The sequence below is a fragment of the Dicentrarchus labrax genome, unplaced genomic scaffold (genome assembly GCF_905237075.1).
Source record: "Dicentrarchus labrax unplaced genomic scaffold, dlabrax2021, whole genome shotgun sequence".
Lineage (NCBI taxonomy): Eukaryota > Metazoa > Chordata > Actinopteri > Moronidae > Dicentrarchus > Dicentrarchus labrax.
The window spans coordinates 790,215-807,430 of NW_026136730.1; the positions used below are offsets into that span (position 1 = coordinate 790,215).

Consider the following 17,216-nt stretch of genomic DNA (forward strand, 5'->3'; position numbering starts at 1 on the left):
TAATTCAGAAAGCAAACACAATGATTTAATCTAAAGCCAAACACAGAAGGCAGCAGGTTTGTTTTTCAGGCTTGTTAATCTTCCCTCGGTTTAATATTCATTTCTGCGCCATGCTGTGAATTCCTCATTTTCACAGTTGGAAGCTGCTCGTCTTATTTTTAGGCAAATGAACGAGAAGGTTTTCATTCGTTATTCAGCACCAGGCTGAATTAGTCATCAGATATTTTCTCCCTCAATCCATCACGCTCATTATTTCTTTATTTAACTGCCTCTCTGCCTTCTTTTCTCCTCCTCCTTTTTCATTTTTCCTCTGGCCTCTCTTTCACTCGTTCTTCTCTTCCCTCCCTCTCTGCAGAAGTTCTATAAGGAGAAGTTTAATCGAGAGAAGGGGAAGTCCAGCTACACCAACATGAAAACGCTGCCGGAGGTGGAGCACGCCATGGAGGTCAACAAGAACCAGAGCGATGTAAATACACACACACACATTTGTACTGTACCTCAGTGAAATATTACCAGAAAAAAAACACAAAACAAGCAGTTATGTAACACTTTGCTCTGCGGTTGTGTGGGCGACCACCAGGCGAGAACTAAACACCAGCTCATCTGTGAGCAGTTCAGTGTTCACAGCACAAAAGATGAATATTTTTGTTGTGTGTAGCATTGCCAGCAGGTTGCATTTATCCAAAGAGCATGGCAGAGAATTTTAATCACCACCTAACTAAGCTAATTCAGCCTTGTTTTTATCAAGAGTTTTAAAGTAGGTCTGTGGAGGACTGAAGCTGCCACAAGCAATAAATAAATGACCATGATAAATTCCATTAAATGCACCAAAAATAATATTAAAAAATAAAAGTATGTTAAATATGCTTCTGCATTTATTTACTTTTCCATTAATTCTAAAATAAATGAAATTAAAAAAACAAACAAATCAAATCGAAACAGAAATATTACTTTATGTCACATTTATCTACAGAGGGACGAGGGTCCTCTTCTACTGTGTCCGCCATGTTGAACCACCATGTTGCTACATCCTACACACTGCTTACATTTATTATTATTTATTTATTACATTTTCTGTCCCTCTACAGCTGTCACTATTGATCGAAGGCAATAAAAGTCCAAATAATATTTTTGCTAATCCTTTTCATGAGCAGTCCTCGAGTTACATTACTGAACTGTGGTCCATCCCAGAGTCCGGACTAAGGACCAGGGAGGACTGACTACAGATCAATAGCACCAGCTCTGTGGCGTATTCGGCTTTTATTGACATTTAAAATGAACTATCACCGAGAGAATCAGAGGCAACTAAAGGTTTTACACACTCTGAAGGCTGTTTGTCTGAACTGAGAGAGTTGATTTTGAGTAGATGTTTGCTTTTTGTCACAAGTGCCTCTGCTGGTTTCCAGGTCGGCTACAGAAAAGGCAAAGAGGAGCTTCACCACTACAGCACGGCCGCAGACAGGCCTGACATCGTCAACGCCACCAACGCCGCTAAACTGGCCAGCGACGTGAGTCTGTGTATGAACGCGCCACTATGCCGCGTCCAACACTCATTTCCATGACGACGAGTCCCATTCACCAGCTGTTCTCTTGAGAGGAGCCGCCGATTAATTATAGAAAACATTCTGCTGTTAACACTGAACTGCCATTATGTAAGAGTGTCGTGCAAGGTGTGTGTGTGTGTGTGTGTGTGTGTGTGTGTGTGTGTGTGTGTGTGTGTGTGTGAGAGAGAGAGAGAGAGAGAGAGAGAGAGTCGAACATCCTACACAAGAACGAGTATCATCGCCCTTCAATTTTTGTGTATCCACTTTGTGTGTCATCTTCAATTATTTGTGAGAGTGCCTGTACATATGTTAGTGTGTGTGTCTCTCTCTGTGTGTGTGTGTGTGTGTGTGTGTCGTTACCTTACATTGTTTGATTTCTGCAGGTTGCCTATAGGAATAACACCAAGCTGCCAGTTTACAGTGACGGCTGTCTGTTGGCCAGAACCGACATCCAGCACGCCAAAGAGGTTTCAAAACTGGCCAGCCAGGTAACACACACACACACACACACACACACACACACACACACAGACACACCAGGTCTACCCAGCATGCATTAGGCAGTTTATAGGGAAGCATTCGGGACAGAGACTTCATTTACCTGTTTCTCTCTTCCTCCTGCAGGTGAAGTATAAGGAGAGCTTCGACAGGCATTTAAAGGGCCAGAGGCCTCGTTACAACCCGCTCGACTGTGTCTCCTTCAAACACACACAAGCTGCTGCTGCTCTGGCCAGTCAGGTGGGTCAACCACGAGGTGATCTCACACAGTTTTAAATCAGTGGTAATAAGTCATATTACCATTAGCTCCATGCAACTAACTAGCTCGCCGTTTACAAATTACCCCGTCAGCCAACACCTCGAAGCAACCAACACCAGGCCGACACCGTACAGGTGCTTAGGCTACAGTTAAACTAGTTAGCTCGCTTTGCTCTAATATTAGCATGGATGGATTAACTGTTGTTATCCACTAAAGAAAAGTATTTAATAAGGTTGTGTTGGACTCTGTTGGACATCAGCTCCTGTTGCACAGAGCAGATTAATAATTATTAACAAATAATCAGATCTGACCTGAAGATGTTTTTCTTTTCAGACATTAAGATAAACGAGTCCAAGAGGAACAAACTGTGCCTGTTTGTGTGTTTGTGTGTGCCTCATTCACTTTGACTCGCACTCGAAAAACTCAGTCTGTTGTGTGGGCGTAACCATGGCAACCTTTGTAAGGCAAATGGAGAGGGATTGTAGGATGAGAGCTGGAGAAGTTACAGAGGTTACACACACACACACACACACACACACACACACAGTGGACACCCACATACATACAAACATGCGCTACATGCAGTCGCACAGCAACTGAACAGCCTTACACACACATGCAGATCCACATAAAGATGACCAAGCAACCCTACAAACACACATGCACAGATTTTAGTCCGCTTGTTGCCCACGCAGGCACAGAAAAAAGAGCTTTTCCACTTCACAATGTTACGTAACAGCTTGTTGTGCTGAACGCTGCCTGGTGTTCAGGAACGCTGCACGTTCACTGAGAGCTGCTTTTTTAGAAAAGCCTCTTACAGAGCAAGAGACTCTCAGCATCATGATGCATGGGCAGCTCTCCGAGTGCAGCTTTTTCTGATAGAAGAATGTGGCAAATTGGCTCAATCTGGAACAGAATTTAGCACCAAAACATCAAAGAAAAACGTGGATGTGTGAGGAAATCGTTCTCTTGTCAGCGTTCACTTCCACAGAGTGCAGAAATACACGGCCCTTAAGTGTTTTGTGATGTTTTGAAGCCTGGAGGGAGGGTTTACTGCTCGCCACCATCTCTGTCAGTCACTTGAGCCAGAAAGTCCTAATTTTAGCACTGCTGGAGGAGTGAGTGAGTGTGATTGGCTGTCAGTCAGAATCCTTGGATGTGTTGGATCTGTGTGTTCTTGTTCTGAAGATTACTGTTTGTAAAGTATGGCTGTCCATCATAACTTCCTACAGCCCAAGGTTGCACATTGCTTGTTTCCTGCATAGTTAAATATGAAGTTAATTCTCACATATGACAAAGAAAAGCAGTGAATTGTCACAACTGAGAAGCTAGAACTAAGTTAACGTTTGCCATTGACGAAAAACGATTAATTGATGATCAACCGCTTAATTAATTGTTTCATCTCTAATATAAAATGTTCTCCTTTATATAGCGAGAAATCCCTGGAAAATAGTGGTACATTCCCAGTGATAAATCATTTTAACGCTTCCTCTGTCCTCCAGGTGAAGTATAAAACCAACCAGAACCAGAAACCAGAGGGTTCTTCAGACCTGCCGAACCTCCTGCAGCTGGAACACGTTCTGCACGCCAGCAAACTGCAGAGTAACGTAAGTACCCCTCCATTATAGGAGCACAGTGGAAGAGTTGTTTGTTAGTTGTTTTGTGTCCATTTGTAGTTGTTATGTGTCTTATGTGTAAGTTTGAAAGTACAAATTTGTGTGTGTGTGTGTGTGTGTGTGTGTGTGTGTGTGTGTGTGTGTGTTTTCAGGTGGAGTATAAGAAGAAGTACGAGCAGACGAAGGCTCATTACCACATACCTCTGGACACGGCTGAACAGCTCCACCACAAGGAGAACGCGGTGCTGCACAGCCAGGTTACACACACACACACACACACACACACACACACACACACACTGCCATTTCTACTTCTGCTGCTCTCTCTCTATTAATAAACGAGTGAGTCTGTGTGTTTGTTGGTTCAGGTGAAGTACAGAGAGGAGTATGAGAGGAGCAAAGGTCGCTCTCAGATGGAGTTTGGAGACACTCAGACGTACAAAGTGTCTAAAGAAGCACAGAAGATGCAAAGTGAGGTAAAACTCTCTCTTCTCTCGATCCTGTTTGTTAAACCGCTGCAGGGACGTTCAGCAGCTGCAACACATTGCTAAAGTTTAGCTTTGGAAAAGGCAAGAAGAAGAAGAAAGTCTTTTTATTGTCATATTCACATTATATATACACCATTTACAGCACTTTTACATACATGAAATGAAACTTGGCCTCTGCATTTAACCCATCCTATTTACATAGGAGCAGTGGGCAGACTAATGGCCATGTAGCAGATTAGCTTCAGCAGAGAAATCGTGCATACAACAGGAGTGTAGCTCTCGCAGGGAAATGAATAAAATATGAAACTCATTTGCGAGATAAGAACAGATAAAAGCCATTCTTGAAATGAATAAACCAGAACCAGTGTGACAAATATATGCTGGTCGAATGTGAACGAGTGAGTGACCAATAAGAGAAAAACTCCAAAAACAAGAAACAGAAATGAGAAATTGTGTGTTTCTTCCTCCAGAGATGATTTAGTTATTTCAGGGTTTTCTCTAACGGGAACACACACAGTGTTTTACTCTCTCTCTCTCTCTGCTGTGTGTGTGTATGTCAGAGAGAGTATCGGAGGGACTATGAGGAGCAGATGAAGGGGAAAGCCTTGGTTGACGTAGACCAGACACCTGGATACCTGACAGCTCTCCACGCCAGCAGCCTGCTGAGCGAGGTAACACACTCACAGACAGTTTCTCGAGCATTGTTAAAACAGGCTGACGACTTTCTCACAGCTTTGGTTGCTGAAAAAGTCTCTCTCTCTCTCTCTCTCTCTCTCTCTCTCTCTCCCTGTCTGTAGAAGGCGTACAGGAAGGACCTGGAGCAGGAAGTGAAGGGGCGGGGCTTATCCGGCATCGGGCTGGAGGACACACCTGAGCTGCTGAGGGTTAAAAACGCCAATCAGATACTGAACCAGGTAAAAGACACACCTGATACACACACAGTCGTTAATAGTACAAGTGATCTGACCTGAGTGTGTGTTTGTGTGTGGTGGTGGTGTGTGTGTGTGTGTGTGTGTGTGGCATCCACAGAAGGAGTACCGCAAAGATTTAGAGAGGGAGATTGTGGGTAAAGGCATGGAGGTGAGCTCAGACGTTCTTGAGATACAACGAGCCAAGAGGGCCTCGGAGATCCAGAGCCAGGTAACTGTGTGTGTGTGTGTGTGTGTGTGTGTGTGTACAAGACTTAATAGAAGGAAGGAACAACAAAGTGCTGTATATCACAACAAACCTAGTGTTTAACTTCAATTAGTGACTTTAATTTTTCCCATTTTTAAGTTTACAGTTGTTGATTTTCTTGTGAAGAGTTTGTTTATAATTGATCCTCAAATGCAGAATTATGCAGATGTTTTAATAATAGTGGAAAAACACATGCTGGATTTCAGTTGACATAAAAAAGTAAAAATGAACCTGAAAAGTGGTGACAACAACAGGAGTGATGATCATCTGTTACAACGTATGAGCTGATGGTGTGTGTGTGTGTGTGTGTGTGTGTGTGTGTGTGTGTGTGTGTGTGTGTGTGTGTGACACAGAGGTCCTACAAGCAGACGGAGCAGCTCAGAGAAAACATATACGGGACCGTCACAGACACTCCTGAACTGCTGCACGCCTCCTACCTCAAAGACGTCTACAGCCAGGTTTGTGTGTTTACACGTTTTTATCACCTACAGGGGACCTTTTCTGACATAAACGTCGACCTTGTGTGGACCTGTAGTCCTTGTGGGGACCAAAGTCCTAATACAGCAATTTATCATTTCTGAGGTCCCTCCTTAGGGTTAGGGAAGACGCTGGTACATCTATCGTTGGAAGTGGAGAAAGAGTCGACCTTTCTAACTTCTCTTCCTCCCTACAGAAGAAGTATAAGGACGAAGCGGAGCGTCTGAAGGGAAGCTACAGTATGCTTTCAGAAACCCCCGAGATGGAGAGAGTCAAAGCCAACCAGAGACACATCAGCTCTGTGAGCACACACACACTTTTAATCTAGTCCCAAATACACATTCATAATTCTTTATATTCTGCGGGATGTCTCTTGTATCAGAGTGACACAATCCTTCTTGTGAATTTGCCCCAGACTGTAGTGTTTTTAAAGCAGCTCTCTGTCGCCCTCTAGCTGCGGTACTGCTGGGACTCCAAGCTGATGAGAGGCCTGATGTCGTCCGTAGCAGAGACGCCAGAGATCGTCCTGGCCAGAGAGAACACCAAGAAGATCAGTGATGTACGTGTGCATGTACAGAACATTAACTCACATTCATGTCATAAAATATGTTCATTATGGGCTTTTCAGGAAGGGATGAAGATATAATCTGTAGTCTAGGAATTATTTTTATTGCTCAATTAAGTAGCAAAAGGATTAGAAAAGACTTCTGAAATCTCAACAGTTAAACCACAAATGAAGCTACTGATGAACAGGCCTCTGAGCTACGCTGTGTTCAGTGGTAGAAAGCTGCTCCTTTAAAGCTGGTTCTTCTGTTCAGGTCCAGTACAGAGACGAAGTGGGTCGTGGCACCGCTGTCATGGACACACCCGAGATGGAGCGAGTCCGACGCAACCAGGACAACATCAGCTCGGTCAGAGCACACACACACACACACAACTTGGTAGAGTCGTGAACCACGGTTGAGTCCTTGCTGCAGCAGGAGTGTGTGTGTGTGTGTGTGTGTGTGTGTGTGTGTGTGTGTGTGTGTGTGTTGGTAATAATGGATGGGTGTTGTTTTGAGGAAGTGATGGAGTGGGAGGCCAGAGTGTTTGTGGACCCAGAAGCAGTTCAGTGAATAAATAAACTGATAAATGAGCAGCAAACATGCATAAGTGTGTGTGTGTGTGTGTGTGTGTGTGTGTGTGTGTGTGTGTGTGTGTGTGTGTGTGTGTGTGTGTGTGTGTGTTTTGCAGTGTCATTAGCAGCCATTAGCTGACTGTGCAGAACAATCTACCATTAAGAAGACAGAACAGGACCACACACACACACACACACACACACACACACAGACCAGCTCTGGTGTCATGGCGACCAGGCCAGCACTCCATCTCTAATGAGTTCATGGCAGTTTTTTTTTACTTTGTTAAAAATGGCTGCATTCCACTTTTGGTGAGCTGGCCGTGTTCATGACTGTACGATCATCTAATGTGACTCAGTTCAGTTCATTAGGATCTATAACAGAACACTTCCTGTCCGTCTTCCTACCAGGTGAAGTACAAGCAGAGCGCAGTGAAGGCCACAAGCATCGGAGTGACTCCAGAACTGGAGAGAGTCAGACAGAACCAGGAGAACATCAGCTCGGCAAGACACACACACACACACACACACACACACACACACTGACTTATTTCTCAGGGTAATATCATATACAATATGACGTGTGTGTGTGAACAGGTGAAGTACCAGCGTGGTCTGCAGGAGATGAGGGGGCGGAGCTGCACCGAGCTGGACACACCCGAGTACCGGCGTGTCAGGAAGACCCAGGACTCGGTCTCCATGGTAGCAGACTGGTTGCCGCTTAGGCTGCGGGTGGAGCTAACACGAGTGACGTGGCACCTCGGGTGGGACTGACGCACCGCTACTAACGCCGACCGCCAGACAGCGTGGAGGACAGAGCAGTGTGTGCATGTGTGTGTGTGTGTGTGTGTGTGTGTGTGTGTGTGTGTGTGTGTGTGTGTGTGTGTGTGTGTGTGCTGGACACTGGAGGTCCTCAGGTAGATCTGAACCCAGAGAATCCAGTGTGACATGATCTATGTGAGAGTACGTTGGGTGAAAGACGTGTGTGTGTGTTGATAATAAAATATTTTAAATACATTTCCTGTGTGTTTTATTTGCTCACTGACCAAATGCACCCTGTGTGTGTGTGTGTGTGTGTGTGTGTGTGTGTGTGTGTGTGTGTGTATTAACTCTGTGTTATTTCCAGGTTATCGATGCTGGAGTGTAAACGTGTGTTAACTCCCTCCAACAGGCCAAGTACCACGAGGACTTTGAGAGGGCGCGCGGTCGAGGCTGCACGCCCGGATTGGACGATCCCAGCATGGAGCGCTACCAGAGAGCCAATCAGATGATGGGAGAGGCGGGATACAGCAAAGGGATTCACCCGCAGGCGGTGGAGATGGACAGACGACCAGGAGGCATCATCGTAGGTCAGTGACCCCGAGCTGTGTGTGTGAGAGAGGATTCAGTACATGTTCAGGGTGATCTTCATCACAGTCAACACTTCCACAGACAGGATGTTTCACAATAAAAGCCTTTTAGGGAAATCATTTTAAAGTTACAAATGTGGTTATTGGCTTTAGAGAAACATCACTTTCGCCTTTGTGGACCATTGTTAATGGACAGGAAGTGGAAGTGTCGTTCCAAGTGAGGTCAACCCTGAGGGAGTGAGTCACTCCAGAGGTCGCCCACAATGCATTGCAGTTACGCATTTGGTGCAAGAAAATACATTAATTTATTCTACAAGGGACTAATTTTCATCTGTTTCAATTACAGATGAAATTTTCAGTTTCAGTTCTTCTAATATGTTTTAGGCTTACATACATAGGTAGGTACAGTAGTTTTTGAGTTTCTTAAGAAAATCTCGTTGATGTTTTACTGAAAAAGCTAATTTAAATTCATATTTAAGATATGATATTGCAAGATTGCAAGATATAATAAACCCATAACAACAATAATTATCATAATGATGAAACAAATCACAAAAATGTCTCGATCAGAAGCTCATAAACACTTTATCTTCTCCCTCTTCTTCTTGCTTAAAGTGTCTCTTTCGTTTAATCACACAAACCTTTTATTGAATTCTGTACTGACTGAATAGTTCCAGCTGTTTGGACGCCTTCATTTTGTCTGTTGTGTTTATATCAGTGCTGGAGTCAAGACCACCTTTGTCGAAGAACAGGAAGGCTTTTATTCTGAAATCATGTTTCATAACGTCACTTATTCATCTGAAAGCAGGACAGACGTCGTGGTCAATCAAACCTTTCTCCCTCTGCTGCTCTCTGGGTCTATCAGGTGCTTTTTGATAGGTTTAAATTTACTGTTTTCAGGTAAAGTCGACGGATCCTGAATCCAGCTTTGACTTTTGGGGTTCTCAAATGATTTTATACGACTTACAGTATTGTGATCGATATTTGCTCTGGTGGGACAGAACTCTGAACTCTTTCTGATTAATATGAGGAGAGGCACTTGTTCTATTCACAGACACATGAACACATGTTGGATTGTTAACACAGTCCATGTAAGCATAGTCCGTGTTCTTCAAATGACCTCTGCCTCCTCTCTGAAGACCTGAAGGTGTGGAGGACAGACCCCGGCTCCATCTTTGACTTTGACCCTCTGGAGGACAACATCCAGTCCAAGAGCCTCCGCAGGATGTCCGGTAGTTCACCTGACTCCCCTCGCCGTACTAAAATAACAAGAGGCTGCTTGAGGAATAACAATGTTTGGAGGCTGTAATTTATCACGACGAAGGCGTCAGATGTTGTGTTTGCATGAAACACTCGTTTTAATTACCTCCAGTGTGTAAAGTCCATATAAATAATTAGTTTCTATTTCCTTATTTTCTTTCTAGAACTTACACACCAATGAATTAATATGTTCACAAGATGTTTAAAAGCACGTGCTCCTGTAATAATCAAATTGAATTCACAGTTTTTCATGGTTTTCTTCTCTCAATCAGCCAAATCAGTCAGATATTTTTCTCATAGTCAATAAATCTCACATTCAGACTCACAGAGCTCCATTATTGTCCAAAAACTATTAAAAACACATCAGTGAGCTGCACTGTTGCACTTTCATTACTAACACATACAATGTAGTTTATTTTGACTCAATCCCACATACATCGTCCTGCTGCCCCAAATACTTACTAAAGCACCAAATGTGGATTAATCCGCCACTAAAAATAGTCCCTAACAGATGTTTCCTCCTTAATGTTTGAGAAAAACAAAAATGACTATAAACTATGTATTTGTGTTGTTTTTCATTTCATGGGATTTGTTGACAGTATTAACTGTAGAATATCAGCAGCCTTATCCCTTAAAGGACCAGCGTGTAGGATTTAGTGGCAGATTGCAACTAACTTGGAATGAGAACGGACTGTGAAGAGAAACTACCGACAGTGTTTGGTTTGTCCGTTCTGGGCTACTGTAGAAATATGGCATCTGTAGATAAAAACGTTTCATTTTTAGGAAACAAAAACAGTTCTTATATTCAGATTCTACGCTAAAGAAAACACACCTATAAATATTATATTCAGTTCCTGCCAATAGATCAATGTTACACACTGTTATATCACAGTGATGTTCATGTGTATCTGTGCTGGGTAAAAACTCCTCACTCTCTCTTCGTTGGCTCACTTTATGTCTCTTTCTTCCCTCTCTTTGTTTCTGTGCACTGTGATTATTCCTGCCCCTGTGCTGCCACCTGGTGGCGACTGCCTGCTAGAGCGGGCCGACCGCAGACTGAGCAGGCAGCACTCGCAGCAGTCTCTCACCCACAGCCAGGCTCAGTCTGTCAGCTCGCTGACCTCTGACCTCTGGGACCGCAGCAGCAGCGAAACTCCCGGTATCTTTACTCGTGTCGTCTTTCTCACCTTGACGCACAGTAGCAGGATGACTGAGACACACACTTGCATGTGTTTGTGTCTTCCACGTTGTTTGAAGTGCTGGTTTTAATCCACAAGTAAAAACTGACTAATTCACTCACTTCTTTCAGGTCTTTAAAGCTCTCCACTCAGTAATAATATATTGTCTTGTTCCTACAGTGTGATATTCGAATGCTGTCTGTGCAGAGTTTGAAACTAGGAGGATGTTTTCACATGAATTTGCTGAAAGTGGAAAGTTTCTCTGAGCTCACTGAACATCTTATTTACGAACATGATTTGTGATTGACCTCAAATAGTTTGGAGGTCAATCCTGATGCAGTGTGCAACATACAGTGAGATCCACCAGTGCACAGACACTGAGGATGGACTTTACAGTGAAGGAGGAGACATCTTGTGTCCAGCAAGAAAACTTTAGAAATGGATAAAATTAGCATATTGATAGATTTTGGAGTTTTTAATGAGGTAGAAGGAGTCACGTCAGACACACTTTTTTGTTCCAAACTAACTATTTATATGTCTTACTACATGTCTCGAGGGGATCTTTATCTGTTTGAATCCCATAATTCTCCCCAAAACTCAGTGTGCTCACAGCCGGGGAGACTCTTCAGGTGTCTGCACTGTTGTACCGAAGAGATGCAGGAAAGACTTTTCAACCGACTTATTCTCTCTTTCTCTGTCTGTGTGTGTGTTTGTGTGTCTCTCGCCCAGCTCCAGTCCTTCCTGGAGCATATCATCAGGGCATCCAGATGCAGCAGCAGCAGCAGTATCACGGCTACATGCACCAGACCAGCATGTCGTCTGTCAGATCCGTCACCTCCCCGCCGCACTCAGCCACCATGGTAACGCTCCAAAGCGAGTTTCATCCTTCATTTTAGGATCCCATCATCAGTTTCACACTGGGTCCATTTAGGTTACTGGTTCCCAACCCAAGGGTCCCGACCCCCACTAGTTGTTAACAAAGTTTCACATTAAGTCCTGGGGCCTTATATATATATATTAATCTGCCTTGGTGGATTAGAGGTCTCTGTGGAGCCTCGCAGTCCACATGTCTAACCTCTCGCTGTCGTGCTGTTTGCAGCGTGTTTACCGGGCGCTGTATGACTACGCGGCTCAGGACCACGACGAGGTCTCGTTCAGGGACGGCGACGTCATCATCAACGCTCAGCCCATCGACGAGGGCTGGATGTACGGCACCGTGCAGAGGACCGGAAAGTCGGGCATGCTGCCGGCAAATTACGTGGAGTGTTGCAACTAGAGGAGGGAGAGAGAGAGAGAGAGAGAGAGAGGGAGAGAGAGAGGGGAGGTGGGCGAAGAATGAGATCCACCCTCACTGTTATAAGATCAGCAGTCGGTGATGATCTTCTTCCTGTGGACATCACATCCAGATGTTTCCAGCTGTTCTAGTAGATTATGAAAACAGAAATTGATTCACAGGTAAAAAAAAAAAAAACACAGATATTATTTATATTTCAGCTTCATGCTTCTTCTCTGGGTGTTATTGAAAGGCATTTTGGGAAATGTAGGCAATCATAACTAAGGAAGAAGTATAAGAAGATGTGGATTTACCCCCCAAAAAAGAAATTCTTCATTATAAATAACTGCTGGAATACGCAGAACACCACCGACTGCTGATACCAACTGACAGAATATCTGAGGAAGGAGATTTTCTTACATTGAAAGAAAGAGAGAGAGAGAGAGAGAGAGAAGGTATAAATCTAGCATGCTGTCGATTATGTAACTAGAGGAGGGAAATACGAGAGGAAGGATGCATGAAGACAGAAGTTGTGAAAGATTAGAAACATCTGTAACTTGTTTAACGACCTGCAGCAAACTATATTAGACTATCGGCTCGGATTCAAGCAGAATGTGAACGAAATTAGTCAGAAAACAAAAATCAATTTAAGTCTGATTATCGGGTTAGGACGTTTAAAGAGTTCTATATGTTTCTTGTTGTCAGTGAATTACGTTGTTGTTTTTCACTGCTGTTCCAAACACTCACCAGAGCACCACATGTGGATTAATCCGCCACTGAATATAGTCCCCAACAAATGCACAGTTTCTTTCTGCTTTTAAAGGTTTTAAGGTCTTCGGGAGGAACCGATAGGCCGAGAGATACAGACAGGGAAGTCAAGAAGTATTGAATTTGACAATGAGAAACATATTGAATAACGGAGAGGAGCAGAGGAAGGAAAGAAGGTAGGAAACACATCTTAAAGGATGAGAGTAGGACGGGAAAGAGGGAGATAACGACTGAATATTCTGTCTGTTCCTGGGAACAATGCAACCAAAGGAAGGAGGGAGGAAAGAAGAACAAGTTTATGAATTTAAATAAGTCGACTATAACAAATTAACAGGAACACGGTTTTAGAGATCTCTCAAGTTTAATCATTTATTTATCCTGAGTTTTAATTCATGTTCAGGTGAGTGTAGTTTAGTTTTTGACTTGTGATATAATCTACAGAAAGACAGAAAGGTCACACAGCAACACTAACCTCTGTGTTTGTAAAGGACTGAACTAACACACTGTGTCTTTTCTGTTTCTTGTATCAAATGATTTTGTTTATTTTTAACTATGAATAAAAGTTTCCACGTCTGCGTGCTGTCCAGATGATTTAACCTCCGCACACAGTAACAGTTGAACTGAAATCTGAACAGACTGTGAGTACGTCAGGCCTTGAGATTTCTGTATGTCGCAGACTATTTTGATACACGGGCTCCTGTCTATGTTTTGGAAAGATATATTTTACTCTTTTACTCATGTGTATCCAGTACGTTGTGTTTTTGGGGTTTTGTTGTCTTGCTGTGTGGATTGCATCCTGGTCATGTGTTGAATAAAAACTTCACTCAGCCATTCATGAGTTGTCATTCTAGCTGGAGAGCTTTTTGTATGTTTGATTTCATAAATACTAGATGCAATGGAATATAATTTACAGAGTATTCATGTGTTAACTGTGTTGATTTTTGGAATAGGCACTTTGTGTCATTTCTTTTTTTATTCTCTTGCATTGAGGATTTTTGGCTTCTAATGTCACCATTGTAAAGTTTTGATTTAGTCATCACAGATTATAGTTTATTTGCATATTATTTGAAATTATATATCACTCAATCTCAGTTATGTTTCTTTTTTTGCCATATGATAATTGCAATGTGGTAGAAATAAAAACAAATAACTTGTCAACAGAAATGTGGTTCTTCTTATTCAGAATCGAAGAAAATATGATTTTATACACATTAAACTTACAATTTCACTAATATATGTGGCGTAATGGCATTTACTTGAGAAATTAAATCAATTAATTCTAGAGTCAGAATAAAAATAAACAAATGAAATTCATATTATGTGGGATTTTTTTAGACCTAATAGAAAATATGGCCCGTTTTATTGTTTTTACAAACATATACAGATGTAGATAAACATTTAAAAACACTGGAAACCATGTTGATAGCTGTATTATGGTGTGTTGTAGTTGGGTCCAGTCCTTTATTTTGAAATTTGGTGCAGGAACTCTCCTTTTATTTACTATATCTGAAAAAGATACCTGATATTTATCCGATTTAGAGTTAATTATTAATTTAAATGTTGCTTTTGGGGGCAAAGTTTGTCATCTGAGCAGCTGTCATGATATAAATATATTTTTTCTGGGCAGCCTAGACTTCCGGTGTTGTGTCGAAATCGGTTACCCTATCGATTTGAGTTCCCCATTAATTAATTATTAATATCAACCCAGCAAGATCTCTTTTAAAACGCTCAACCTCAACCTAAATCTTCCCCCCTAACCCCAGCTCGTAATCTCCAGGACGCCAAACCGAACCCCCACCGCGGAGGACGGCTCAAAGGGGGGGTGGGGCGGGGACATCATTTGAGTGGGTGAACCAAATTCGCCACCACACCCACTGGTCCCGTGTGCGCATGCGTTAAAGCAACAGCCCCGGCAGTCAGACGCTGAATGAGCACGAGCTGATTCCGAGCTCCAAAATGACGACATTTCTCCCCAAACTGCTGCTGCTGCTCCTGCTAGCCTTTCCCGCCACTCTCCTCAGCAAAGGTACGTGTGTGTGTGATACAGGGGAAGAGGAGGAAGAGGAGGAAGGAGGAGGAAGGAGGAGGAGGAAGGAGCTGCTCGGCTAACTAGCTGCTGTGGGGGAGAAAAAAGGGGGGAGGCCTGACGTGTCCTTACTGTTAGCCGGGGAGCTAACGTGCTAACTGTCAGTCTGCAGCGGGAAACAGAAACTCAACTCAGACTAATTATAATGGAGTTCAAACCCCTCATGTTACTGTATATAATAATAATAATAATAATAATAATAATAATGGTGATTAATAAACACGTATAAAAGTCGCGTTAACTGGCTAATGGCACATGTTGTCAGGCTAGCTGTCCAAGCTAACGGCGCAGGTACGGTGGTCTCACTGGCTCATTTTACACAGCATGCGTTTTTTTTTTATTTTGCATTTAGACTCTTTATGACAGGGTGATAAAGTAATTGATTGTTAATCTGCAGTTGTTGAGTATTTGCCACTGAACGGGGCAGCTCTGATATTAGCTCTGATATTAGCTCTGATATTAGCTCTGATGGTGTTCTTGGGCTGGTTAATCTGAGCTTAATCTTCTGCTTTCACATTAAAAACAATGAGATTTATTATGAAGCACATGTATTTAAAGTAAGAAGCAGAAGAGTGCAGATATATCTTACTTTAATACTCACATTGGAGCTGTAGTTTGTCTTGTATCTTTGGACAGGAGCATTGCTGCAGATGTTATAGGAGCATTTTTGAGTAAAATGTGTATAAAATAATGCACATGGCGTCTATATTTTATTTTACTGATGTAACTGTGTGATAGGATTGAGCAATGTGGATTATGTTTATAATAAACTGTACAGAAAACAATTTCAGAGTACTGTACGGTCAGTTTGGAGGCTGTCGTTTGTGAACTGAGGGGTGTTTCTATTATTTAGTCCACCCTCAAAGGGATAAAGTATAGTGTGGACAGCATTCAATAAAATGTGAATGAATTTGAGGGCAGCACATTTCATGCATTGAGTGCTTGTTGTTTTGTGGAGAGCTGGAGGTGTGTTTGGAGAGTTACAACAATACGACTACATTTATATGCACACAATATTCCAGTTTTACCCATATTCCAAAAAAAGACAATATTCCTACTAAGCTGTTTACAATGCAGCTGTGTATAGTCGGATCAACCCAACTGTTAATGACGTAAACTGGAAACTGTTACTGACACATATCCAAAAAAACATCTTTCATGATGTTTAAAAGTAGATGTGTTTCTCCTTCCAGCCTCAGACTGTTGGTTTGTTTAACGACACACAGAGCCCAACTTAAACCGACAAACTGCCACAAATAATGCTGCTAAAACCCGAATAATATCCACATATCCCGCATGTAAACGCACTCGCTGTGTACTGTCATTTTAAGGAAGGTTGTGTTTTAACAATGTGCCTCGTTTCCCGCCCATCAGGGCCCGAGGTGAGCGCTCAGGATCTGACTGAGGATGAGGAGGCCGAGGCTGTGGATGAAGACGTGGTGGACGACGTGACGGCAGAGGACGAGGACGACGAGGCGGAAGTAGAAGACGACGAGAACGCGGAACTGGTGAGTGGTTACATCGGGGTTAAAAATGATCAATACAGTAATAAACAGTGATGCTATCTCTATCAACACATTATTGATCCATCAAGTAATATTCTAGAGGAAAAGGAAGCTGCTGACCTCAACAATCAGCTTTACTCTAATTTAATTGGAAGTACATTGACATTAATGAGTGGCAGCTGAATGAAAATGGTCTTCTATACAGCCCTAAGATATAAAGGGAAATAAACCTGTGTGTGTGTGTGTGTGTGTGTGTGTGTGTGTGTGTGTGTAGACGGAAGAAAAAGAAGATGAAGAGGAAGAAGCGTTGGTCGGAGAGGTGAAGGCTTCCCCCGAACGCCGACACCACCATCCTGTTTGTGAAAGGAGAAGGTAACTTCCTCTAAAGGTTTCTGCCCTCGTCGACAGCTCAGACCTTCTGTAGTGAAAACTGTTTGATCGACCGTCTTGTTTCTCTCCAGACTTTCCCGCCAACAACATCGTCAAGTTCCTGCTCGGCTTCTCCAACAAGGGGTCCGAGAACTTCGTCGTGGAGTCTCTGGACGCCTCTTTCCGTTACCCACAGGTACATAAACGCACACTGCGCCTCCCTCCTGGAGCACAACGACTCCCCCGGGTCGAG

General features: G+C 42.9%; 3 protein-coding genes across 4 annotated transcripts in view; 2 read left to right on the forward strand and 1 right to left on the reverse strand.

Moving 5' to 3' along the window:
• LOC127359474 (nebulin-like) overlaps window positions 1-13,834 on the forward strand; it is a 52,034-nt gene extending 38,200 nt beyond the window's left edge. The window contains exons 50-70 of the mRNA XM_051393258.1: window positions 356-466; window positions 1,407-1,508; window positions 1,928-2,032; window positions 2,169-2,282; window positions 3,804-3,908; window positions 4,070-4,174; window positions 4,286-4,393; window positions 4,966-5,076; window positions 5,203-5,319; window positions 5,435-5,545; window positions 5,935-6,039; window positions 6,255-6,359; window positions 6,513-6,617; window positions 6,877-6,969; window positions 7,587-7,679; window positions 7,773-7,877; window positions 8,347-8,524; window positions 9,664-9,756; window positions 10,824-11,015; window positions 11,692-11,822; window positions 12,062-13,834. Coding sequence (XP_051249218.1) covers window positions 356-466; window positions 1,407-1,508; window positions 1,928-2,032; window positions 2,169-2,282; window positions 3,804-3,908; window positions 4,070-4,174; window positions 4,286-4,393; window positions 4,966-5,076; window positions 5,203-5,319; window positions 5,435-5,545; window positions 5,935-6,039; window positions 6,255-6,359; window positions 6,513-6,617; window positions 6,877-6,969; window positions 7,587-7,679; window positions 7,773-7,877; window positions 8,347-8,524; window positions 9,664-9,756; window positions 10,824-11,015; window positions 11,692-11,822; window positions 12,062-12,238 — 2,466 coding nt within the window. The 3' untranslated portion in view covers window positions 12,239-13,834. The remainder of the gene's footprint in view (window positions 1-355; window positions 467-1,406; window positions 1,509-1,927; window positions 2,033-2,168; window positions 2,283-3,803; window positions 3,909-4,069; window positions 4,175-4,285; window positions 4,394-4,965; window positions 5,077-5,202; window positions 5,320-5,434; window positions 5,546-5,934; window positions 6,040-6,254; window positions 6,360-6,512; window positions 6,618-6,876; window positions 6,970-7,586; window positions 7,680-7,772; window positions 7,878-8,346; window positions 8,525-9,663; window positions 9,757-10,823; window positions 11,016-11,691; window positions 11,823-12,061) is intronic.
• The window catches only part of LOC127359522 (GTPase IMAP family member 7-like), a 245,257-nt gene that overhangs the window by 153,813 nt on the left and 74,228 nt on the right, over window positions 1-17,216 (reverse strand). The window lies entirely within an intron of this gene.
• ssr1 (signal sequence receptor, alpha) overlaps window positions 14,863-17,216 on the forward strand; it is a 29,562-nt gene continuing 27,208 nt past the window's right edge. For both annotated transcript variants that reach the window (XM_051393437.1, XM_051393438.1), the window contains exon 1: window positions 14,863-15,029. In XM_051393437.1, the coding sequence (XP_051249397.1) occupies window positions 14,960-15,029 (70 nt within the window). In that variant the 5' untranslated portion in view covers window positions 14,863-14,959. The remainder of the gene's footprint in view (window positions 15,030-17,216) is intronic.